General features: G+C 41.8%; 1 protein-coding gene across 3 annotated transcripts in view; it reads left to right on the top strand.

Annotated features, from left to right (window-relative positions):
• LOC132894594 (B-cell scaffold protein with ankyrin repeats-like) overlaps nt 1–25,154 on the top strand; it is a 153,072-nt gene extending 127,918 nt beyond the window's left edge. The window contains exons 9-17 of one of the 3 annotated variants that reach the window (XM_060934660.1): nt 3,437–3,500; nt 3,629–3,862; nt 7,348–7,410; nt 11,068–11,237; nt 15,099–15,162; nt 21,810–21,839; nt 23,699–23,778; nt 23,948–23,982; nt 24,942–25,154. In XM_060934660.1, the coding sequence (XP_060790643.1) occupies nt 3,437–3,500; nt 3,629–3,862; nt 7,348–7,410; nt 11,068–11,237; nt 15,099–15,162; nt 21,810–21,839; nt 23,699–23,778; nt 23,948–23,980 (738 nt within the window). In that variant the 3' untranslated portion in view covers nt 23,981–23,982; nt 24,942–25,154. Of the gene's footprint in view, nt 1–3,436; nt 3,501–3,628; nt 3,863–7,347; nt 7,411–11,067; nt 11,238–15,098; nt 15,163–21,809; nt 21,840–23,698; nt 23,833–23,947; nt 23,983–24,941 lie in introns of all 3 variants that reach the window. The other 2 variants (XM_060934640.1, XM_060934650.1) reach the window with 2 other exon arrangements.
• The last annotated feature ends 2,263 nt before the right edge of the window (nt 25,155–27,417 follow it).

Below are 27,417 nucleotides of genomic sequence, written 5' to 3'. Positions count from 1 at the left end.
ATCTAGTCCTTCAAACGAACATGTAACTCAGAAACAAAAAACATTAGGATACTGTACATGGCTCATAATAAAACATCAATAGCTTATACTGCGCACATTATTTGAAGGGCATACGAATGAGCGCTCAGAGGTTGCAACGGTGACAGGAAGAGTCAGAAATAAAAGGAGGGCAGTGCAAACCTCACTGAATGCACTGTGTTTACCAATTTCAACACTACGGGGTGCAACTGTTATTTTGTACATTAAGTCCTTCAAACGAACATGTAACTCAGAAACAAAAAAACATTAGGCGACATACTGTACATGGCTCATAATAAAACATCAATAGCCTACTGCGCGCATTATTTGAAGGGCATACGGCGAGCCTTGCGCTCCGCGAACTCGTCCACGATGCTCTGTATGTCACTGATTCAGTGAGCTTTTAAGCGGTAGTCTCACGACCCGGATAGTAAACAATAAACATGGAGGACATGGAGTCGTTAGTGTTGCTGGTCTTGGTGCTGTGGCTTGTTGTCACCGACAACGCCAACAGATACTGGCAAGAGCGTATAGATGAGGCGAGGCGCATAAGGCTCCAGAAATTCTCGTAATTCGTAATTATTCTCCTTCCGGGTTTGCGGTGTTTACAGATCCCAGCGTGCTCGCGGGGCGTGTGTGGGCATGTGAGGACACGCCTCCTCACCAATCAGTGCACAGGGGAGTGTCTGCTCACGCCCCCAGCCTCACTCGGCACGGCTTGGCTCGCTTCAGCCCCACTCCAAAACGGTGCGAGTTTTAGGGGCTAAGCAGGGCTGAAGCGAGCTGAGTCGTGCTGGTTTTTGGTAGTCGAAACGCGAGCCGTGTCGGGCTGAAGTGAGCTGAAGCGAGCTGAAGTGAGCTGAAAAAGGGTAGTGGAAAAGGGCCAAAACAGGTTTTCCTCCAGAATTACCCTGTATTTAGTGCCATCCATCTTTCCTTCAGTCCTGACCAGCTTTCCTGTCCCTGCGGATGAAAAACATCCCCACAGCATGATGCTGCCACCACCATGCTTCACTGTAGGAATGGTGTTCTCAGGATGTTGGGTTTGCACCACACATGGCATTTCCCATGATGGCCAAAAAGTTAAATTTTTGTCTCATTTGACCAGAGAATCTTCTTCCGTGTGTTTGGGGCGTCTGCCACATGCTGTTGGGCAAACTCCAAACGTGTTTTTTTAAACAATTACTTTTTTCTGGCCACTCTTCCATAAAGCCCCGCTCTGTGGTGTGTATGGCTTAAAGTGGTCCTATGGACAGATACTCCCATCTCTGCTGTGGATCTTTGCAGCACCTTCAGTGTTATCTTTGGTGTCTTTGTTGCATCTCTGATTAATGCCCTCCTTGCCCGGTCTGTGAGTTTTGGTGGGCGGCCTTCTCTTGTCAGGCTTGTAGTGGTCCGATATTCTTTCCATTTTGCTATAAAGAATTTAATGGAGCTCCCTGGAATATTCAAAGTTTGGGATATTTTTTGTAACCCAACCCTGATCTATACTTCTCCACAACTTTGTCTCTGACCTGTTTGGAGGCTCCTTGGTTTTCATGTTGCTTGCTTAGTAGTTGTGGCAGCGGGGGCGTGGTCAAGCACCGGTCTGTGACAGGAGGGTGGAGTCAGGGAAGGTAAGTGGCAGAATCACGACACCTGAGAACAATTAACCTGTGTTTGTGTGTGTCTTCCCAGTGACAGCGCCCTATTTAAGGAGGGAGAGTGAGAGCAGAGGAGCTGATCTCCGGACTAGGCGCTGGCTGTGTGTGGCTGTCTGTCTAGCCCATAAGATTGTTCACTGAAAAGTGTGGCAATAAAGCCATTTTGCAAACCTGATCTCTGTCCTGCCGTCCTTAGTGCTCCACCCACACGTAGGGAGCGTTACAGTAGTGTAGCAGAGTCAGGGTCCTTCCAGAACAGGTTGATTTATACAGACATCATGTGACACTTTGATTGCACACAGGTGGGTTTTAATCTACTAATTATGTGACTTATGAAGTGAATTGGTTGGAGCAGCTCTTATTTAGGGGTTTCATACGAAAGGGGGTGAATACTTATGCACACTCCAGATTTCTGTTTTTTTTTCATCTTAATTATTGTTTGTGTCACAATTAAAAACAATGTGCACCTTTAAAGTGGTAGGCATGTTGTGTAAATTAAATGGTGCTAACCCCCCAAAAATTCATTTTAATTCCATCTTGTAATGCAACAAAATGGGACAAACACCAAGGGGGATGAATAGTTTTGCAAGGCAGTGTACCTCTACCTGAGAAAAACCTTCTGAGTGACCTAATTAAAATCAAACATTTATTTGCCTTGGTTAAGTTAGCCTACAATTCTCTTGAAACGTTATCCCAAGAATAGGCAATTCTACACATTGTGGAACATTATGAACAGGAGATAGATCTTCACCGTAGCCTTTCTTGTGGAAAAGTCTCTTTGATGGATTGCAGTTCATATTATTATCCTTCGACCAAACAAGAAACTGGTCAACCAAGTCCAAGCACCATTGTCCATTGTCCCAGACCAGAACAATGGTAGTTGAATCATTGACATATTTAAAAAGGGCAGGGTTGTTATCTCAACTAAATTGTAGGTCATTGACGAATATATTAAATAGATAATATAAAGACCACTAACACTTCCACTAACTAGCTGAACCATGTCTTTGAATCCAATATTTGCTGTCTCGACTACTTCTACATTGGTCATCGTACATTGCAGAAAACTGGCGAGTGAGAAAAAAAGTTCTTGCTCTTTGGTTTAGGAGACACCATCATTCCTTATGTCTGAAATTGTTGATATTTATTCTGCTATTAAACACCTTTGTAATTAGGCTAGGAATGTTGTCCTGAGACGTCAGCATGACTGCTAACATTTCAAGGGTACAATAAAATTACAGCATCAACCAACAAATTAGCACCAGCATTGCCTCAGCACATCACAAATGTTTCAGTATTAACTTATGTAATGTACGGCACGGTGGTGTAGTGGTTAGCGCTGTCGCCTCACAGCAAGAAGGTCCGGGTTCGAGCCCCGTGGCCAACGAGGGCCTTTCTGTGCGGAGTTTGCATGTTCTCCCCGTGTCTGTGTGGGTTTCCTCCGGGTGCTCCGGTTTCCCCCACAGTCCAAAGACATGCAGGTTAGGTTAACTGGTGACTCTAAATTGATCGTAGGTGTGAATGTGTGTGTGAATGGTTGTCTGTGTCTATGTGTCAGCCCTGTGATGACCTGGCGACTTGTCCAGGGTGTACCCCGCCTTTCGCCCGTAGTCAGCTGGGATAGGCTCCAGCTTGCCTGCGACCCTGTAGAACAGGATAAAGCGGCTACAGATAATGAGATGAGATGAGAACTTACAGTATGTAATGTGTTGCATGGTTGATATTTCCTCTACGCCCTGAAAGAACTGACAGACTAACTGACTCTGCTTGTATAGGCAAAGAGCAATGGTGATGACACGAGTGATGACACAAGTGTGTATGAGTTGATGGGCAGCACTGGTAAGTCACTACACACTTAACTATCTGTTTGCCGTATATTCTTGTAATAAACAGTGCGTTCATTGCACAATAATAAAGCATGCAGTAATTATTACACAGAATCAATGTGTGCTGTTTTGATCCCGCAGTGAATCTGCGGGTTGCTGACAGCCGTGATCAGCCTCACACAGGGGGAGCCAGAAATGCTAAAGTGCAGGTGGAGAATGATGACGATCCCTATACACTTGAAGGGGATAATGAAGAATATGACACTATCTTGACCTCCAGTAGCTCAGTGGTGATGGCTAACCGCCCCCCTGCACCTGCCCCTCGACCCGAGAGCCTCCCCACCAAGGAGGAGAACATACCTTACATCGCTCAGGGTAAGAATATCACACGCTGAAACATTTCTACTGAGATCTCATTTTGAAAGGAGTTTTCATGGATTAGTTGATTGATGGAGAATCTTGAGATTTGTACTTCATCAAAAAACAAACATACTAGGGTTAGGGTTATTATTAGCTATAAAATATGGCCACAGTGTGTTATTGTACTTTTTTTTTCTTCCCCCACACTACATTCTTATTAAAGCAGGTTCTGCTGCTCTCTTAGGCAGGCGAATCAGCAATGTTTATAAATACTTAATATTTTTTTCCTTTCCCATCTGTGCTCAAATTTGAGGCCCAAATTTGCATCGTTCATCACAGGCAGCAAGTTCTTAAATGTTCAATTTCAGCCGCATTAATAATTCAACAAGTTGAAGGTGCCAACTGACTTGTATTGTTAGAGCTTAATAAATCATTTAGACTCTCCTGATCTGTAGCCTGTAAGCCAGAAAGCGAGAACGAGAGAGAGAGGCTGAGCCTGTGCAGTGCTTTATCATGAGAATGAGGTCCTTGCATGATCTGTGCAACCAAACTTTCCTCCGAATTGCTCAGTTGTAATGGTGAGAAATGATACTTCACCATTTTATAGTTTAATTTCCACAGATTCACGGAATAGTGAAATAGGATTTTTTTTTTTTACCTAAAGTCTCATCTCATCTCATCTCATCTCATTATCTCTAGCCGCTTTATCCTTCTACAGGGTCGCAGGCAAGCTGGAGCCTATCCCAGCTGACTACGGGCGAGAGGCGGGGTACACCCTGGACAAGTCGCCAGGTCATCACAGGGCTGACACATAGACACAGACAACCATTCACACTCACATTCACACCTACGGTCAATTTAGAGTCACCAGTTAACCTAACCTGCATGTCTTTGGACTGTGGGGGAAACCGGAGCACCCGGAGGAAACCCACGCGGACACGGGGAGAACATGCAAACTCCGCACAGAAAGGCCCTCGCCGGCCCCGGGGCTCGAACCCAGGACCTTCTTGCTGTGAGGCGACAGCGCTAACCACTACACCACCGTGCCGCCCTTTTACCTAAAGTACTGTTGCAAAAATAAAACATTAGGTCAGAGGAAGTGAAAGTAATGAGTCATTAATTGTTTTTAACAGTTAACAATCATGGAGAGTGGCTGAGTGTGTACAAGTCGGTTGTTTGGGTCGTGCTGTGAGATAGATTGCAGTGATATCAGATGCTGTATTGGAGGAAACAGATGGTAACTAGCGTGTGTTTCGAGAGCTGTTTTGTGAAAACCTCATTTTTCATATATTAATACAGAAGGGGGAATGAAAACATGAGCAATGCAATGGCTGTTGTTCAACAAATCCTGCTCTCTCTCTCTCTCCTTCTCGCTCTCCTGCTCATTTCTCCATTTTCTCTAGGACTCGTTTCTTCCTTTCATCACAGATGAAAAGATTATCATGTCTTTTTACCCTTTTCATTGTGCCATCCAAAAATGAGCTGCGAGCTCGGCTTGGCGAGAACGATTGCGTTTCTGTCGACACGGTTCACCCGGCGTCATTGTGTTCACACGGAATGATGGCGGGAAATGTTCCCGCCACATTATTTATTAAACGTGGGTGATGGTTGAAGACAATTTCAGCTACCTTGGATATTCCTGAAATCAGCGTGTCTTTACCAGCAAACCTCTGTTTCTGGTTCTCTCAGAAACAACAGCTATTCTGTACTTCAAATAACCAGACTGTTTTTTTTTTAAAGGAAATTCTAAGCTCATACAGCTGATAGCACACAGCAGACTGCTCCCTTTGGCAAGCATTTATGGACGAAAAGCCTTGGTGGGTGTGCTGCTACTGTTTTAGGGTCAAATTTCTCTGGCATATGCTCCGTGTTAGGTTTTAGTGTGATTCTGAGCTCAGACCAGCATTATTGTGAGGATGAATGATACCAGGCAAGGAGTAAGACAATGTGTGTGTGTGAGAGAGCGCGAGAGCTTCTCCACTGGGCCTAATATGCGTTATGATGAATCACTGTTCATCAGGCGATATTAAGCATTATGCTTGCGTTAATTTAGTGCACGAGTTGATCCCAGGTGAATAGCTTTTATCCTCTTTAATAAGACCACGTTGTGCTGATCAGCAAATCCTCAGCAGGCTTAAGGGATGGTGCCAATGTGATCTGAAGCGTTATTAGTGCCAAGGGACGAGAATTAGTGCAAGAGGAGAGAATGGTTGCTGTTGAGTACAATGAGTCTCTGAATATAAAAACACACCAACACATATTCGCTCCCAGAGACATGGAGAGGAGGAAGAAGAGTGAGGCTACTACTTCATGCATCTGCAACCAATCAGAACAGTTCAAGGGGGCCAAGTAGAGCCGACATCATGCATTACACATGTTTTCCACCTCTCTCATCCCACAACATGAAATGACAGAGGGGGGTGGGAGGAAAGGGGGGGATAAAAAGAAAGAAAGAAAGAAAGAAAGAAAGAAAGACTTTTCCATCCACTTCAACATTGCAATCTCTCGCCCACGCACTGATCAGATTTCTAGACCCACTCAGTGTTTATAGAGCTGAACGGGGAGGGACCAGGGCTCATCTGAACGGCTCATGCTGAAATTCCAGCTATTGTTAAAGCCATAAAGCTGCTGCATTAGCTTCTCAGATTTAAAAAAAAAAAAAAAAAAGGATTCAATTGTACATTTCCTTGCCACCAGCATTACACCCTCAAGTGAACATCTTCCCCTTTAGTGTGTACCGTTGAAGTATTACTCTAAAAACAAACAAAAGGTACAAGAGTGGTCCTTAAGGTAACGTAAACTCCCTTCACAATACAAGATTAATGATATGTACTAAAATTACAAAACACAAACCACCCCCTGACAAGGAAAAATATAACGTAGGACCTTTTTTTTTTCCATGAGCGTATGCTATTATGCTGTTATTGGGCATATGGGTAATTTGGTCATGGCTACAGTTCAGGATGTATTAATAAAGAGCTAACCTCGCACTGTGTGCCTGCAAGTCACAAAATGGTGCAAATGACAAAATGGTAGAAAAGAATCCATCACAGGAGAATGGCAGTGTGTGGTGCTGGAATTACGGAGCACACCAGTAGCCTTTCATTTAAAGCCCTTACAAACAAATCAATAGTATCACCAAGTGTATCCTTCACTTTAATTCAATTTTCCTCCTTTCATTGATCTCAGCAAGTCTCATTTGTGTTTATCTTTTGTTTCAGCGAGTGCAGAAAAAGAGGCTCCTTCCAGTCTACTTATGTTGTTATGATAATACTCTATATCAGATTATGGTTTTTTTAAAACACTAATTATGCTTTGTAATAAGCCTGGTGACTTTAGGGAATTTATCAGTTTTTTTCTCAGGCCAACAGTACCTCTTTTTTTTTTTGTTATGTGATGCCACCTAGTGGATTAGTAGCATTCTTACTGACAGTCTCAAGCTGCTCGGATGAGAAAACCAGGCCAGTGATGATTGCTGAATGCCTTTGATTTCATCCTAGTGTTCCAGAAGAAAATGTCCCAGGGAGATACCGAAACTTTCTACTCTCTTCCTGCTAAGCAAAGTAAGATATTATACATTACACAAAGCAATGTGCTTTCACCAAACGTCCTTTGTTAAGATTTAATACTGATAAATTTTACAATGCGTCCTCTTTTTTTGGCATTTGAGCATTAAAGGGCATATCCTGGCCCAATTTTGGTTTTTTATATGAAAGTATGTCCGTTTACACACTCATCCAGAAGGGTAATTTTGCACAAGGCCATCTGTCTACAGCAGAAAAAAATAAAATAACAAAACGCATCGGGAAAAATCCCAAGGGAGTCTGGAGCCAGATTGATCCAGATTTGTGACGTCACGTGCGGATCCGCCAGCAGGCTGAGAGCCCCGCATATGATGCTGTGGTGTTGCCAGTTTTTCCGGGTGCCTTGCACGAAGTGCTCCCATTTCTCTCTCATTGTCCGGTCTTTTGGAAAACGATGAGTACTCAAGTCAAGTCAAGTTTATTTGTATAGCGCTTTTAACAATAAACATTGTCGCAAAGCAGCTTTACAGAATTTGAACGACTTAAAACATGAGCTAATTTTATCCCTAATCTATCCCCAATGAGCAAGCCTGTGGCGACGGTGGCAAGGAAAAACTCCTTCAGACGACATGAGGAAGAAACCTCGAGAGGAACCAGACTCAAAAGGGAACCCATCCTCATTTGGGCAACAACAGACAACATGACTATAACATTAACAGTTTTAACATGAAGTCAGTTTCATTGATGTTATAAACTTTGCATTGATGGAAACTTGAGTGCAAAACTGTTCATGACAACTGCAGTCCCAAAGTTAGCAAGTCAACTGTAGTCCTCAGCCATAAAAGCATTACTGTAAGAGTCCAGAGCGTCCTCCAGGTGTAACTTTCAACTGTCCTCATGGGGCCGTCCTTCACAGGAGCGATGCGATAAAACTCCGACCAGACACAGGGCACAGACACAGTACTAATCCCATCAAGATTGGTGTTGCTACACCCTCCTATGATACATCTGTTAACCATTTTAATAATTACGCAATAACGTTGAAGAAATTTGCAGAAAACCACCAGGTCGTTTTCTCATAAACAAACCAGCGCTGACGTACGATTTAGAAGGAGGCGTCCCGCACGTGATGTCATGAAAATCAGTGTTTGCCGGGAAATCCAAATGCCAAGTTTTTTCAGAGGCGGACCAATTCGTCTCAAATGGCTTGATTTCAACTGAACTTTTCTGGTATTGCGCAAGGTAAAAAAATTGCACAAAATGCAAAATGTGGCAGATATTTGACCAAAGTTTAATATAAAATAAGATAATTACATTGATCTTGCTCCTAAATATATCCAAGATGTGCCCTTTAATGTATTGTGCTGTGAAAAGGTGGCCTATTCAGTTTTCATGGTGTCACAGTGTAGCTGCTCTGCTTTATCTCTCTCTAACTCTGTGTGCACTGCAAAAACTGTTGCCTAGATCTAACTCGCTAAAAATAAGGCAACATTTTCCAACCACTTTTTGTAAGTTTAGTCAACTAATGGTATTTTTGAGTAAGGAGAACTTAATAATATGCATTTCGATGTATGCAAAAAGATTAAGTTGCATTTACAGAAAAAGCCAAGAAATTGAGTAAAATCAATATAAAAAAACATCAGCATATTAAACACACAAGACTTAATTAAAATAAGTAACATCTCATCTCATCATCTCTAGCCGCTTTATCTTGTTCTACAGGGTCGCAGGCGAGCTGGAGCCTATCCCAGCTGACTACGGGCGAAAGGCGGGGTACACCCTGGACAAGTCGCCAGGCCATCACAGGGCTGACACATAGACACAGACAACCATTCACACTCACATTCACACCTATGCTCAATTTAGAGTCACCAGTTAACCTAACCTGCATGTCTTTGGACTGTGGGGGAAACCGGAGCACCCGGAGGATACCCACGCGGACACGGGGAGAACATGCAAACTCCGCACAGAAAGGCCCTCGCCGGCCACGGGGCTCGAACCCGGACCTTCTTGCTGTGAGGCGACAGCGCTAACCACTACACCACCGTGCCGCCCGAAAATGGGAACTGCTTAAAATAATTAGTTAGCATAATAATAAAAAAATCAAGACATATCAATTTCCAACCTTTATTAAATCATTACCATATCAGAACAGTGGCAATAAGCTGGACAGTATGAACAGTCACCATCCATATTTATTGCATAGAATGCATGACTTCAACTTTTTAAAGTGCTGCGTAGAACACCTTCACTGTACAGTTTACTTTTTTTTAACCGTATACATAAACATTTCCATAAGCCATATCCAAACCGTGTCAATAAGCTGGACAGTATTAACAGTCAAGAACATCAGTATTTAGTGCATAAAAGAATGCATGACCTCAGCATCTCAAGTTTTACTTAGAACATTCACAGTACAGTTTCTTACTAAAACAATTTAACATTAAGATGATCTGTACTCCTGTAACAATTCACAAGCAGAACACCTTCACAGTAGTGTCTTTCAGTGTGTATACTGTATGGTGAAACATTTTAACTTAAACAACTCACAGATCCCTCCTTCTGACCAGCTGGAGCTTCACAGTGGGGCAATTTAGTGTGTATAAAACATAAAAAACTTAATTTACACACCAGAAATGATGACCTGCAGCTTTGTATAAAACCTGAACAGGACAAACCGTTACAACATTCTGAAGAATTCCACTCAATGTACAATGTATAATGATTTTGAACAGGCACAAGAAAATAGCGGGCGGCATGGTGGTGTAGTGGTTAGCGCTGTTGCCTCACAGCAAGAAGGTCCTGGGTTCGAGCCCCGGGGCCGGCGAGGGCCTTTCTGTGCGGAGTTTGCATGCTCTCCCCGTGTCCGCATGGGTTTCCTCCGGGTGCTCCGGTTTCCCCCACAGTCCAAAGACATGCAGGTTAGGTTAACTGGTGACTCTAAATTGACCGTAGGTGTGAATGTGAGTGTGAATGGTTGTCTGTATCTATGTGTCAGCCCTGTGATGACCTGGCGACTTGTCCAGGGTGTACCCCGCCTTTCGCCCGTAGTCAGCTGGGATAGGCTCCAGCTTGCCTGCGACCCTGTAGAAGGATAAAGCGGCTAGAGATAATGAGATGAGATGAGATGAAAAAAGTAAGTTACGAAAATATTCACACTTTTTACTTGTAGATATCTCAAAAAACTCATCTCATCTCATTATCTCTAGCCGCTTTATCCTGTTCTACAGGGTCGCAGGCAAGCTGGAGCCTATCCCAGCTGACTACGGGCGAAAGGCGGGGTACACCCTGGACAAGTCGCCAGGCCGTCACAGGGCCGACACATAGACACAGACAACCATTCACACTCACATTCACACCTACAGTCAATTTAGAGTCACCAGTTAACCTAACCTGCATGTCTTTGGACTGTGGGGGAAACCGGAGCACCCGGAGGAAACCCACTCAGACACGGGGAGAACATGCAAACTCCACACAGAAAGGCCCTTGCCGGCCATGGGGCTCGAACCCGGACCCTCTTGCTGTGAGGCGACAGCGCTAACCACTACACCACCGTGCCGCCCACTCAGAAAACTAAAAAAGAAAAATAAATTGATTTATTGGAATAAATATACTTTTAAAAATAAAGTAAAATGGACAATACCACTGAAAGACTTCTTACAGTGTTTAACACTAACTGCTGACTGCATGCCACAGCCAGCGGTCAAGACACATACGACACCTTTATGCCGGGTCCAGCGCCGGGATTGGATGAGCTCATTAAACTGCAGGAGCAGGTGAAGAAAGGATCACTCAGCGTGGATGAGGCCCTGGAGAGATTCAGTGACTGGCAGAGGGTTCAGAGAGGATTAGATGGCGTCCAACAGGTGACTAGCTATTTTAGATATGCACTTATGCTAATAAAAATACACAAACAAACAAAGCAATATTTTAATAAGGGCATTTAAAAATTTTGCAGCAAGTTGGTGAAAATAGAAGCATATGATGAAATAAATACTGTTGTAACGCTTAATTAATATAGTAATTATAATGACTTATTACCCATTAATTATTAAATCATCAAGTAAAAAGATGGGTTTTAAGATGTTTGTTCTAAATATATGTGGCTGTCTGGGAAAACACAGTTGATGTTGCTGGGAAACAGCTAAAAAAGATGAACACTTGGGTTTTGGCCTAAATTGGACTTTTGTATGACATACTTTTGATGTAGGGAATTTTAGAAACCATAACTCTAAATCAGGCTGTTTTTTTTTTTTTGCAAAGATAATGTTGGGTTTAACAAACATGATGTTGAATACATACTGCTTAAAGATATCTAAAGCCTTGGTGTGATTTCCTCATGCATTGAATGTTGATTAAGTTATTGTAATTGTCCATTTTTTTTCACTTTTTGGTCTAACCAGAATTTAAAAACCAATATCTTTTATTTGTGGCACATATACAGTACTGTGCAAAAGTCTTAGGCACCCTATTTTTTTTTTCATACAAACTTATGACTTCTACATTATCGAGTCGGTACAAAAACATTTTAGAGTCCAAACGTTCGTTTTCTAGCACAAAATTAAATGTTACAGAAAAAATGTTTGTATCTGAGCAGCATATTCCATAAGAGACCATTTTTCAGATTAAAGAAAAAAACATAATGAAGGCTGCTGGGTTTTGGTGCAAAATGAAGAAGCGAGTGAGACAGTCAAAGTGTCCAGAAGAACTGTGGCTGCTTCTGTAAGATGCTCAGTAAAACCTACAGCTTATTTCCTTATAAAACTGCACTCACTGTACCTGAGACTACTATTTTTTTAAAGCAAAGGGTCGTCTCACACCGAATATTGACTTTGTTTCATTTATTATGGCTTGTAGTATTTTTTTAATGTTGAAATGTTTCATTCAGGCCTGTAGTACTCGAGTCCGACTCGTGCCCTAATTTTAAGGACTCATGACTCGACTCAGATTTGAGCGCTGATGACTCGGACTTGCGCACTAACTGCATTTGGACTCATAAATTGGAGATGAGGACTCAGATTTTTTCTTTATTTTTTGTAACTTGCCATAATAATTTGGCATAAGATATTTATATCTACATTAATTTTGTACTAATTGGTAAGAGTGTCTTACTAATTGTAAGAGTGTCACACCTGTGTGCCTTGGCGCGTGCATCAGATAGACTCTCGGGTGCGCTCCAGACAGCACACGCGCCAAGCAGACTCTCACATACACCGTCAATGACTCGCACCTGCACAGGATTAAGGCGCAATCAGTGCGCCTGTATAAAAACTGTGAAAACACACTTACTTTGCGAAGTATTGAGTTGCGTTGCTGACACATTACCGAGCCTTATTTCCTTGTTTGGTTTCCTGATCCCTGATTCCCTGTTTGTCGTCTTTGATTCTGCCGAGTCTACGATAGCCTGTTTGTGCCTCGCTGGACCTATTGCCTGTTTCACTGTTTTACGATTTTGCCTGCCATTCTGGGTTGTTTACTGGTCTTCACTTGTATTAATAAACACATCTTCTGCACTTACATCCATTTCCTAACCGCTTCTGACAGAATACTTCATATTCCCTGATAAAGAGAATGCACATTCACCGGTTTATATGTTATGTTCAGGAACAAACTTATGTTAATGGGGCTAAAACAGCCACCGTCAAATGGTGCAGTTGGAGTGTTGTTCTCAGACTCGACTTGGATCAATAGTGGACTCGACTTGAATTTTTTTTAATGACTTGGACTTGACTTGACTTGGATCAGTAGTGGACTCGACTCAAATTATTTTTTAATGACTTGGACTTGACTCGGACTTGAACACTGGGGACTCAAGACTGGACTTGGACTTGAAGTTTAGTGACTTGACTACAACACTGGTTTCATTTCATTATTTTTTAAGCCATTTTTTGTCTACAGCATTTCTTTGCATGTGACCTTTTGCACAGCACTGTACATACAGAAGAGAAACTAGTTTCAGGAAAGCCTGTACTAGATATAATAGAATATATGAAAATAACAACCATGTGAAGGGCTTTCCCAGGCCACCACACTTACAATATCAGCAATATAAGTTAATAAAAGGTGTCTGAGGAATAAAATGTGGGCAGTAAGTTCCACCAATTCTAGATGGCGAAACATTTGCACTCGACCCAAAAGCAATGGTGAGTAAAATGTATTAATGCTGCAATTGAGCTACCCTTAATAAAGTTACTCCATTTATAATCCAGTTAAATTTCCACTTCACAAGTCAAGTCAAGTCAAATCAAATCAAGTCAAGTTTATTTGTATAGCGCTTTTAACAATAAACATTGTCACAAAGCAGCTTTACAGAATTTGAACGACTTAAAACATGAGCTAATTTTATCCCTAATCTATCCCCAATGAGCAAGCCTGTGGCGATGGTGGCAAGGAAAAACTCCCTCAGACGACATGAGGAAGAAACCTTGAGAGGAACCAGACTCAAAAGGGAACCCATCCTCATTTGGGCAACAACAGACAGCATGACTATAACATTAACAGTTTTAACATGAAGTCAGTTTCGTTGATGTTATAACTCTTCATTGATGGAAACTTGAGTGCAAAACTGTTCATGACAACTGCAGTCCCAAAGTTAGCAAGTCAACTGTAGTCCTCAGCCATAAAAGCATTACTGTAAGAGTCCAGAGCGTCCTCCAAGTGTAACTTTTGACTGTCCTCATGGGGCCGTCGTCCACAGGAGCGATGTGATGAGACTCCGACCAGACGTACGGCATCAGGATGGATCAGGCAGGTCAATCAGGTCAATGGCAGGTCAATTTTAAATCAGATTATTTTTAATATGCTGTCACTTAACTATCAAAACTAAAATCCCAACGACCTTTCAGTGGTCATTCTTCTTGCATTGTCTAATCATTGTGCTGTAATGGGACCAAGATTCACTGCTAGTTCTGTGACTAAACACTCATTAAACCAGACTGATATCAGTATCGTGCATCATCATTGTCAGCAGATAAAATCCAGACGGGATGCTTCCAGTAGGAATCCTGAGTGGCTGCAGACATAAAATAAACACAAAGTGAGAAAAGATCAACACTGCATTCACCAGAATTTGTAGAGCAGTGCAGCACCAATAAAACATACCCCTACAGCTATGGCCATATTAGGAGCCCATACAATATACAATATCAACACTCCACATTACTTCAGTAAATCAAACAACTTCGGAAGGTTTACAAAGAAAACAAAATGAACACCCTTCTCATGCTGAATCAGTGCAATAGCAATTACTTCCTATCATCAGAAGACGTTAGGCAAGGAGGATCACCCATTTCTGTTATTTTTCCTGCCACTCCCTCTGTTCACCGTGTAGTCTTCATTTGTTCTGCAGCCTACAATCCACCCATCCTGTTTGTGCTTCTTTGTTTCTTGGTTGAGATTTGCAGTTCACATTGTTCTGGCTCACATGTGGCCCGTGACTCATTCATCCCTAAATGGTGAAATTTCCAGCTGAACTGAACCCATAAGCAAATCACAACAGGTGTGGTTAGAAGCCACCTTCTTAACATTTTTTTTTTTTTTACCAAAAGCAAGAGATGTGTTGAGTAAAATGAGTCCTAATACCCAGCACTACATTCAGTTGCACTGTACACTGTTTTTGTACCTATTTGAACACAATGGAGTATTATAATGTGTTGCTGCGCTTTAATTCATGGCCTCCAAATTAAGGTGACTGTAATGAAGCCCTTTATAAATTCTTTGTGTTTTAGGAAAAACTGCGACAGTTGCGGGCAAGCATCATGAATAACAGAGAAGACGACGACAGTGTCTATGGTCAGTATATAGGATTTTTTTGAAAATCCTCCAGAGTTTTTAATCTAATCTCTCCTTGCTCTACCTGTAGCAGACATGTGATAAGCTTGAACAGTAATTGTAACACATACTGAAAATTTACTTGTTTTGTACTTGTGGAAAGGCAGTTGTTGGGGCAGCTAGTTAGCTAGCTAGCTTATTTATTTATTTACATTCACTAAATGAGCCCTGCGATGATCTGGTGACTTGTCCAGGGTGTACCCCGCCTCTCGCCCATAGTCAGCTGGGATAGGCTCCCCCTGCACAGGATAAGTGGTTATGGATAATGAATGGATGGATGGATTCAGTAAATGACTGCAAGTATACGATATGTCTGTGCAGAGCTGGAACTATTTTATCAGAGAGGAGAAATGATAGTTTATACAGTATGTTATCAAAATATTCAGCTGAGCTTAAAGTGCATATCACGGGTAAATTCAGGAGCGAGATCAATGTAATTCTCCTATTTTATATTAAACTTTGGGTAACATTTTGCATTTTGTGCAATTTTTTTACCTTGCGCAATACCAGAAAAATTCGGTTGAAATCAAGCCATTTGAGGTGAATTGGTCCGCCTCTGAAAAAACTTGGCATTTGGATTTCCCGGCAAACATTGATTTTCGTGACATCACGTGCGGGACGCCTCCTTCTGAATCCTATGTCAGCGCTGGTTTGTTTATGAGAAAACGACCTGGTGGTTTTCTGCACATTTCTTCAATGTTATCACGTAATTATCTCATCTCATCTAATCTCATTATCTCTAGCCGCTTTATCCTGTTCTACAGGGTCGCAGGCAAGCTGGAGCCTATCCCAGCTGACTACGGGCGAAAGGCGGGGTACACCCTGGACAAGTCGCCAGGTCATCACAGGGCTGACACATAGAGACACAACCATTCACACTCACATTCACACCTACGGTCAATTTATGGTCCTTTTCCACTATCCTTTTTCAGCTCACTTCAGCTCACTTCAGCCCGACACGGCTCGCGTTTCGACTACCTCAGAGCAGCACGACTCAGCTCGCTTCAGCCTTACTTAGCACCCAAAACTCGCACGGTTTTGGAGTGGGGCTGAAGCGAGCCAAACCGAGCTGAGTGGGGCTAGGGGAGTGAGGATACACTCCCCTGTGCACTGATTGGTGAGGAGGAGTGTCCTCACATGCCCACACACGCCCCGCGAGCACGCTGGGATCTGTAAACACCGTAAACCCGGAAGAAGAAGAATTACGAATTACAAGAATTATGAAGCCTTATGCGCCTCGCCTCATCTATACGCTCTTGCCAGTATCTGTTGGTGTTGTCGGTGACAACAAGCCACAGCACCAAGACCAGCAACACTAACGACTCCATGTTTATTGTTTACTCTCTGGGTCGTGAGACTACCGCTTAAAAGATCACTGATGTCACTGTTTGTGCCGCCTAACGACATCACGTGACATCCACCCACTTTCGCTAACTCCACCCAGTGTGTCCACCCACTTCCAGCCAGCACGGTTCAGCGCGGTTGTAGTCGAAATGCAACTCCAACAGCCCCACTCAGCTCGACTCAGCCCAACTCAGCCGCGTTGGCAGTGGAAAAGTGGCATTAGAGTCACCAGTTAACCTAACCTGCATGTCTTTGGACTGTGGGGGAAACCGGAGCACCCGGAGGAAACCCACGCGGACACGGGGAGAACATGCAAACTCCACACAGAAAGGCCCTCGCCGGCCACGGGGCTCGAACCCGGACCTTCTTGCTGTGAGGCGACAGCACTAACCACTACACCACCGTGCCGCCCCCACATAATTATTAAAATGGTTAACAGATGTATCGTAGGAGGGTGTAGCAACACCAATCATGATGGGATTAGTACTCATCGTTTTCCAAAAGACCGGACAATGAGAGAGAAATGGGAGCGCTTGGTCTACACAGGCTGTGCACTGAAACCGTGCAGAGCTCGCGCAGCCTGTTGGCGCTTCCGCAGGTGACGTCACAAATCTGGCTCCAGACTCCCTTGGGATTTTTCCAGATGCGTTTTGTTATTTTATTTTTTTCTGTTGTAGACAGATGGCCTTGTGCAAAATTACCCTTCTGGATGAGTGTGTAAAGGGACATGCTTTCATATAAAATTTGGTCCAGGATATGCACTTTAAAATACAGAAGTGCCTCATTTTTGGCCTGAACCATCAAACTCTGGGAAAATATAAATAGCCAGAAACGAATTGTATATCTTTTTGATAGAAATGCTGAATTAACCAATACATTGTATACATAGTAAGACATTTCTGTAACATGTTCTTTGAAGGGTACTTCCACTGGGCTTTTATAACGCATTCATAAGCATTACATAACTATTTTATAAGCAGTGATGGAGAATTTAGATGTGTTACATCTGAGGTTTTATGAAAGAGAGAAGAGAGAACAGCACTCAATTATTATTAAGTGTAGACTGATTGATTGAGCTGCTGTATTTTTTCTCCTTATGTTGCTGGTTTGTTTTTACTAACAGTACTTTCAGGACATATTGAGAAAATGGCACATGATATAGATATAGTGCATCATAACAGTGTTACAAATGCAAATATGACTACTACTTAAATTTTTGGGGGGTATTTTTAAAGTCATCCATTTGGCTGTCATATGCACATCATAAATAAGTGAATTTGTGTACAAAATATTTTAGTAATAATACTTTTAAATGTAAAGGTTGCATCACCACTTTAGTTGAAGAGTATTCAATTCAATTCTCCTCTAACAAGGAGATAAATAAGTAAATAAACAGTAAATAAACCTCCCAGAAATTAAGATGACAATTGAGCACTTTAGAAAAGATTCAATACTTCCAGGTCCATCCATCCATTCTCTATACTGCTTATCCATCGCGGGTCACGGGTGGACTGGACAGGTCATCGGTTGATTGCGGGGCTAACACCCATTCACTCTCACATTTACACCTATGGCCAATTTAGAGTAGCCAGTTGACCTAATCCACATGTCTTTGGACTGGTGGAGGAAACTGGAGCACCCAGAGGAAACCCATGCAGGCATGTGGAGAACATGTAAACTCCACACAGAAAGGTCCCAGTTTACTGGCAGGTTCGAGCCCAGAGCCTGCTTGTTGTGAGACGACAGTGCTAACCACTGCACCACTGTGCCGCCCAGGCTTGTAGTACTCGAGTCCGACTCGTGCCCTAATTTTAAGGGCTTGTGACTCAACTTGGACTTGAGCACTGATGACTCAGACTTGGACTTGGACTCGTGCATTAACTGCATTCGGATTCGTAAATTAGAGATGAGGACTCAGATTTTTTTCTTTATTTTTTGTAACATGCAATAATAATTTGGCATAAGATATTTATATCTACATTAATTTTTGTACTAATTTTGTGCAAGAGTGTCACACCTGTGTGCCTTGGCACTTGCATCAGATAGACTCTTGGGCGCACTCTGGACAGCGCACATGCCAAGTGGATTCTCATGCATGCCCAAAATGACTCGCACCTGCACAGGATTAAGGCGCAATCAGTGCGCCGATATAAAAACTGTGAAAACGCACTTACTTTGCGAAGTATTGAGTTGCATTGCTGACACATTACCGAGCCTTATTTCCTTGTTTGGTTTCCTGATCCCTGATTTCCTGTTTGTCGTCTTTGATTCTGCCAAGTCTACGATAGCCTGTTTGTGCCTCGCTCGAACTATTGCCTGTTTCACTGTTTAACGATTTTACCTGCCGTTCTGGATTGTTTACCTGTCTTCACTTGTATTAATAAACACCCCTTCTGCACTCACATCCATCTCCCAACCATCTCTGACAGAATACTTCACACACTCTGACAAAGAGAACCACATTTACCTGTTCATACATCATGTTCAGGAACAAACTAATGTTAATGGCGCTAAAACAGCCACCGTCAAATGGTGCGGTTGGAGTGTTGGACTCGACTTGGATCAGTAGTGGACTAGACTCAAATTTTTCTTGAATGACTTGGACTTAACTCGGACTTGAACACTGGGGACTCGAGACTGGACTTGAACTTGAGGTTTAGTGACTCAACTACAACACTGGTGCCGCCCAATGGGTCCTTGTGCTGTTAGTAAAAACAAACTCTCCATTCATCCATGATTTATACTGCTTATCCATTAGGGTCACGGGGAAGCTGGAGCCAATCCCAGCTGACAGTGGGTGAGAGGCGGGGCACAGCTTGGGCACGTTTCCAATCCATCACAGGTCTAAGGCAGCGTCCACACTAATACTTTTTCATTTTAAAATGTATCACTTTACTTTTAAATCTTAAAACACATCATACTACTCTGGAGTTTTTGAGCCCCACAAGTGGAGACTTTTGGAAATGCTGCTGGCCTTGTTTTAGTTTGAAACCTGTGGAGTGCCATTTTAGTGTATACGGGAGAAAACGGAGATGTTTGGAAACAATGATAGAGACACCCACGTTCACTTCATGATTGGGTTTTATCAGTTACAACATATCCTTCCCTGATTCATCACACTCCTATCACGTGACCCTTTTCTGGAAGAAAACCAGTGTGTGTTATGTTGGTATGCACATGCACACTTGTACATGACTGGTCATGTGATATACATTGTCAGACATGTTTGTATGGATGGAGAGGATTTCTCATACAGAGCTAAAATGCTCATCTGGATGGAGATTTGTTTTTAAGATAATGTTTGTTTTAAAGATAATGTTTTTAAATGAAAACATTAATTTGGATGTAGCATAGCATAGAGAGACAGATGGCCATTCACACCTATGGGCAATTTAGAGTAGCCAGCTAACTGCATGGCTTTGGACTGTGGGGGAAACTGGTGCACCCGAAGGAAACCCATGCGGACACAGGAAGAACATGCAAACTCCAGACAGAAAGGCCCCCGTCGGCCATGAGGATCAAACCCAGAACCTTCTTGCTGTGAGGTGACAGTGCTAACCACTACACCACCGTGCCACCCAGTGCGCTGTTAGTAAAAACTAACTAATAACTTTAAAAATACAAAAAATACAGATACAACAATCCCAAACAGTTGACAGCAAGTGAGAGTGCTTCTTGCTTTTCTTTTTCATACAAAGACAGTCATATACTTTCTATAAAATGTGATTTCATTTGCTTTGACATAAGGCTTACATAAATCTTCCAGCACGGCTTTAGATATTTATTATTTATGCATTTCTCATGAATGTGTTATGAAAGCCTAATGTTGATATCTGTAGTCCTCTGTTGTTAAACAGTTATAGCTATGAATTTATGACTTTAATCACAAGTCAGTTTTCTGTCAAATTTTCAGGATTCAAGAGAGATTCAAGAGAACTTTGTCAATACTGCTGTATGCAAGTATACAGTGCATTGAAATATCATTTGCCTCAGGCTCCCCATGGTACATTTATAAAGAAATAGAATGAAGAAAAAATTATGCTGTTTCTTCAGTACAGGGGAACATGGAGAAATTCCTGGTAAAGGCAATAGGACATAGGATACCAATGCTGTAAAGTAGAAAACATTGGCGTATTCCTCAAAATGTTGTAACAAAGCATCTAGAACAGACAAGTTATACAGTATTATCACTCAAGATATATATGTTATTTACCAGCTGGGAGGTCCGTATGGTGAAATACCGTGACCGAGGTCTTGAAAGTACTGAGCGAGGCCCTCTGGGCCGAGGTCAGTATTCAAGGCCGAGGTGACAGTATTTCACCATACGGACCGACCTTAAGCTGGTAAAGAATATATTTATTTTTTTCTTGACCAAATTCTAACAGAAAACGAGAGCGCCCGAAAGGGAAAACCAAGCCGAGCCGCCATTTTGAATCCTCATTCACGGCTGTAATGCAAATAGCTTCCTCCTCGGTATACAAGTGCACTTCCATGGCAGGAAAAAACCTACATTTTGCCGCCTATGTAGTCCCCTATTTATACAAATAGGAGTCATTCAGGATTCAGCCATGTTTTTGCTCGGCGTTAGCAAGTTAGAGGTTTTTAGCTTTCTCCTGAAATGTTTTCTTTTATTTCTTCTTCCTCAGGGTAGTAAAACTCGCTTTCCCTGTGAACACTGTCGTTATCGCTATCCATGCTGTAAAATTAATGCTATTCTCCTGAGAAATGCTGGCAAAAATTTATAAGATTTTTGATAATCTTATCAATAAATCTTATAAAAAAGATAAATGTTGACAAAAAATGCTACTATGTTTGTTGTTGTTGTGAATGAGCGAATCACCAGAGGTCCGTAACTGGGGTCCGTATCATAGGATACGGACCCGCTCACCAGCCAATCAGAGTGCAGGATTTGATGGAAACTGGACCGCGAAAAAAATAAACATGTTTAATCAAGGTTAATTTAATCCTTGAATACAATAACAGAAAGTGGTGGTGAGTTTTGATTGGAGCGGCATCAGAAGGCAAACTGAAATGTTTCTTGTGCTCATTATGGTGCACAATCCTGAGTCCGTTCCAAAACAGACCCTTAATTTGGGAAAACATTCAGTGTCAAGATGACGGATTCCTTAATACAGCCAGTACAGAGGAAGTAATGAAAGTGTAAGGAGAAATTGACCTTGAATTGTTAAACAAAATCGGCAAAAACATCACATTGTCAAAGCTATGATACAGGCAAGTTAACTCGCTTCTTCTCTGTCCAACAGATAAAATCAACATCGTTCATCACACGCCATGTAAGTGCCTCACTGCTAATGGAGAGCTGAGAACATCTCCTTGGGAGATTATTATTATTATCTTGCAAAAGGCTTCCTTCTTGCAGAAAGCAGTTAACAAGCAGGATCACACGCACAACGATAGAATCTTGATATAGATCTTTATGTGGTGTGACACCTCTTTAAAGGAGATACGCAGAACCATGGCCTCACTTTTCGTTTATGAATGCCTTGAGACCTCAAGAATGGCAGAGGAATAGTTTTAAGTGTTAACAATAAATCTAATATAGTAATTTTTACGATTAAAGTGATTCATATAGGTAGCGGTCTGAGTGAATGACCTTGACATCTGTGACGTCACAGCAGGAAGTCTATCGGTCTCATCGCCATTTCCGCTATACTAAAACACAGAGCTGACTGCAACTCCGATCCTCCATTTTGAGCTAATTTATCGCCATGCCACGTAGAGGTGTTGCTAGTGGGTGCAGCAACACGACAGAAGAAGGATTTACATTGCATTCATGGCCCAAGAATGTTCAAACTGCAAAGATTTAGACACATTTTGTGAGAAATTCATGGATTGGACGCCTATGAAGTGGTCTCTCCTCTGCTTTGCACATTTTACTGAAGACTCGTACGAGACCTCTGATCTGTTGAGAAGCGTTGGCTATAAGCCCGTATTGAAAGAGGGTGCAGCACCAACAATTAAAGGAAAATAAAACTACAAGAAAGGAAAGTAAGTTCAGTTGCACCAGTTCTCCCGGAGTGTGAGCCGAGCAGTAATGGTGGCGTAATCAGTATGGAGAAAATGGAGAATGAGTGGACCAGCAGTCAGATTTCTCCACTGGATATGCTTGCCTCAGCAGCAATATCTCGCCCTTACGTGGAAGAAGCGAATGAATGAAGAACTGAAAGTCAGATTGTTTCAAAACAATCCGCCTTCAAGAAGCGAGAACACAGATGGGTAAGACACGACTCTCATTTAGTTACATAACAACAACAACACTACTCATTGTTTTCCTGCATTTAGATTAATCCATGTAACTTGTATTGTGTGTTTAAGTTACCGGTATAAGATTATTTAATTTGCTTCAGAATGTGATTGTCTCAGTTCATCTGATTATTTAATTAGCCTTTTACGTTTTATCAGTGAAAATGCATGCATGTACATGTATGTTGCATAAGTTATAACGCCTATCCTGTTTTAATGAGAGTCACATGAGACTGTCAGTTCAATTCCATCCAATTCTCTAGACGGCTTTGTTCTCTGGCTTTATTTCGTAAGGCGGGGGCCTCCATGGCCGACGTGTTACTATAGGATTCGCTTTCCGATGGATCAAACTGATACGGTTCTACGTGTGTAGCAGTAGCATGTACACACACTCCAATGTCAGGACTATCACAGTCGGATGTATTACTATCTGAGGAATCTGAAGAATCTCCAATAAATCCGAACGAAGAGGCCATTGCAACCACTTTCACCTGTTGAGTCTGGCTTTGGTCTATAGGTGTCAAAGGCCTCGGCCTTAAAACCGGTTCCCGCTGTGACATCACGCACTCAGGGCTGGCTGGCTCAGCGGGGCAGCTCCAATGCCAACTTTGCAGTCGAGTTTAACTCTCAAAAATATATATTCTTTATTCCCATTTATGCAGCATACAACAGTCAAGGATGGAGATACTGTCCACTCAGAAATTTATTTAAAAATAAAAGGTTCTGTGTATCTGCTTTAAGGTGCCATTTGTCAATGTCAATATAATCTGCCTGTGTGGTTTTGGGAACATATTGTTCAACAGCAATAAGTATACACTGTGTAGGTTTAGCAATGCTCCCCGAGTGGATCTTTTACTGTCACACTAAGAAATATTTTCACCCTGGTCAGCTGCAACTACAAAAGAATGCAGAAGAGGAAGCCAGCAAGCAGAGGCGAACTTCTACAGCAAACCTGTCAGAGGACAGCATGTGAGTTTTGGAATGAAAAGTTCTCATCTACCTTTCATTCATCACTCTGCTGATGTTAGTTGGCTCTCTTCCACATCATAATTGTTGTTGTTCACAATGCTCTCCTAATTATTATATCCAAGAATCAAAATAACTCATGTCTATATTCAAATTTGGACTTTTTTTTCAGTCAAATTTCTTTCGGAAAGCAGATAAGCGATAAAAGTAAGTATGATTGCTTTAGTTTGCAAAGCTTCATAGGACATTTTAGTTTTTTTTTTAATTTATTAAAAAAGGAAAGAAAAGAAATTCTTTTTTGCATCCTGTCAGAAAAAAATACCAACCTATTACCTTTTCTTGTTGCTAACATGGTACTCTTACGTTTTGTACATTTAACATGTATCTTATAAATGTACCTTAAAAATTTTTTTTTAGGGTACCAAAATTAATTTGAAGACTAAAGCTTTAAAAGTTATCAGGCAACTTTCTAGGTAAAGGATACATACTAAAGGTACAAATAGTGTACCTGAGGATGCCAGCCCAGTGACAAGAGAAGGTACCATTTCATTTAGGTTTTTTTTTCTCAAAAAAAAGTAACATGCATATTTAACAGTTATTCAACGAAATCGAGTTGTACGTGAGCTGATAGCCGATGAGGCGTATAGTGCTGAGTTGACTATAAGCCATGTACGATGAGATTGAGTGGAATAATTGTTTTATTATATCCACATTCACTAGATTTTGAGAACCAGAACATTTTTAATTTTATTTTTTGCAAATTCGATAAATAGAAACTTTATACAAAACGTCCGACAAAATCATTTCCGCTTATGGAAACAAGCTGGTGAAATGACAGTAGCAATTTGTGAAAAATGCTATAATAATAATAATTCTTGAAATATAAAAAAAAAATTACGTTCTTATCATCAAATACTTTTATTCCATATTTTGTCGCTTTTTGTATTTGTGGGGGGTTTTGTTTTCTAATAGAGTTTTTATTTCATCCTCGGTTGGTTCAGCAACACGATCCACCATTTTATTTTTCTCTACTCATGGTATATGAGCTGATAGCCTAGTAGTAGAGTAGCCAATCAGAGCGCGCGGTTGCTCATATCCAGTGAATGTGTATAGAATAAAACTTATTAGTGGATTAACATTCAAATTGTGGATACATTTTCTTTCAGAAAGAAAGACATATTCGTTTTCAAGCTGCTGTGACAGGAGGGAAACCAGAATCATCTTGTATGGAGGTGTGATAGTTATATCATCTGAAAGGAATCAATGCAAAATAAACAAACAAACAAACAAATAAATAAATAAAAAGTCCTTCACACTGCAACATTTCTTGGAATCTGTTTTTCCTTTTACGTCTAATGTTTTAATCATCAAAAATATGTATTATATGACATGAACATTAACAAATTTGAAATAAAATTGTTCATAAATTGTATATTAGTTTATTATTTTTTTTTCAAATACACACTACCGAGTTCTTCCCTATATAAAATCTCCACAAGGGGGCGCTATCTTTCCAGACATGCTGATCACAAAAGGCCTGTCTTTATTAATTCATATCCTCTGATAGACAAACAAGGCTCTTGCACGTCCCTTTTATTCCAGCAGACTCCTTGAGTGCCAAACGGATCAGTGACTGCATGCGAGGACACAAATAAACGTCTCGGAAAGAAAATCATACGATGCTGTGCAAGTGAGGTCTTGCCTGTTATGGTGGTGTCAGGGGATTAGGGAGAGCTGAAGTGGCTCTGCGATGCATGGCATGCTGCTAACTTGCTCTGCTTGCCAAAAGCAAGCAGCTGGACACGTTTGCATGATCAATCATGCTCTTTGTGAATAATATGTATTAAAGCCCCCACACTCGTGGTGTGTTTGGAAGCAGCAGTTTTGCCTTTGGAGATGATCCGGCTCCAGCAGCCCCAATGGCATTTGAGGAGCAGGTTTTGCCTGTCACCTGCTGCTCTGGGAAGGAGCTGAGCTTCATGATCCTAGGCTGGAGGCAGCTTCGCCTTTTCTTCTTCACCTCCATATATATTCTTCAGCTTCATGAATGAAAACAGGCTGTATCAGAATCCTCCGTGTATGTCGTTCCCGATCTAAATCAGGCAATTTCCAATATGACAGTTGTCTTTTGCCAGAATCAACTTGGTGAAATGAACCTAATTAATGAAACTGCTTGTCCATTAGCCTCTTATGGAAAGATGCCACAGGAGTTCTTACTTTTCTCAAGCTGGGACAGAGTTGATAAACCTTTCATGACAGATTAAGACTTCCCTGAAGTATAGAGCTTTATCTGTGAGAAAGCAGAGGGCAGGATTAGAATGCAGATGCATCAACAATGCTGTCAGAAAACCGCAAACCGATAAAGATCCAGTGCAGCTGGGGCTCATATTCAACACCAGCCCATCATTTCAGCTCATCTCTGTATGCGACATTTCAAATAAAAAAATCGTGATTTTGTCACGGAACTCTCCAGAAGCCTGCCGGAAATCTACCATTTTAAATGAACACAAACAACAAACACAGGTATTTGGATTGTTTTGGTAAATGTCCAGCAATACACAAGTGCACACACACACACCCACACACCTCGAACATCCTCCTCCTCTGGATTAAGAACCAGAATTATGCACAGCTGTTCCTCTTTCTGCACCCTGATAAAAATCAGGCAATTTCACAGTCAGTGGCATTCTTTCATCCCCTAATCCCTTGGCATGTGTACAGTATACACGACCCTCCTCAGGAAAGGGCCGAGGCCACAGATGTGGAACTTCAGATCCAGGACAGGAGCTTCTTGCACAGAGAAACCAGGTAACAATGTATAAATAAGGCATTACATGCGGCAAAAATGTTGGGAGGCAACCCAATTTCAAAACGATTATAGAAATTTGAATCACTGAAAGAGATTGATTTGGATTTTGTGAGAAAAGCACTGACCATTAACCCTGTCCATCACCCCGACATCAGTCATCTGTAACTTTTCAAAAGTTGAAATGCTACAAGTTTGAATCATGCTCTGATATATGCCAATGTCTGTTTTCTTCTAAAAATTTTTTTTTCCTGGGTCATCAAGTGCTTCTTCCAGTCTCTTCAATAAGATCATGATGAAGTTCAGCAGGAAAACATTCATATGCAAGGAAATCATAACTACGGTACCAGTCAAAAGTTTGGACACCCATACTCATTCATAGGTTTCTGTTTTTTGATTATTTTCTACATTGTAGAACAATACTGAAGACATCAAAGGTATGAAATAACATCTGGAACACATTTGGAATTACGCAGTAATTGGCATTATCTTAACCAGCTTCATGAGGTTCATGGGCGGCACGGTGGTGTAGTGGTTAGCACTGTCGCCTCACAGCAAGAAGGTCCGGGTTCGAGCCCCGTGGCCGGTGAGGGCCTTTCTGTGCGGAGTTTGCATGTTCTCCCCGTGTCCGCGTGGGTTTCCTCCGGGTGCTCCGGTTTCCCCCACAGTCCAAAGACATGCAGGTTAGGTTAACTGGTGACTCTAAATTGACCGTAGGTGTGAGTGTGAATAGTTGTCTGTGTCTATGTGTCGGCCCTGTGATGACCTGGTGACTTGTCCAGGGTGTACCCCGCCTTTCGCCCGTAGTCAGCTGGGATAGGCTCCAGCTTGCCTGC

Source organism: Neoarius graeffei, chromosome 1 (genome assembly GCF_027579695.1).
Source record: "Neoarius graeffei isolate fNeoGra1 chromosome 1, fNeoGra1.pri, whole genome shotgun sequence".
NCBI classification, from domain to species: Eukaryota; Metazoa; Chordata; class Actinopteri; order Siluriformes; family Ariidae; genus Neoarius; species Neoarius graeffei.
The sequence above is the reverse complement of the archived record's forward strand: the minus strand, read 5'-3'. Positions and strand labels throughout refer to the sequence as shown.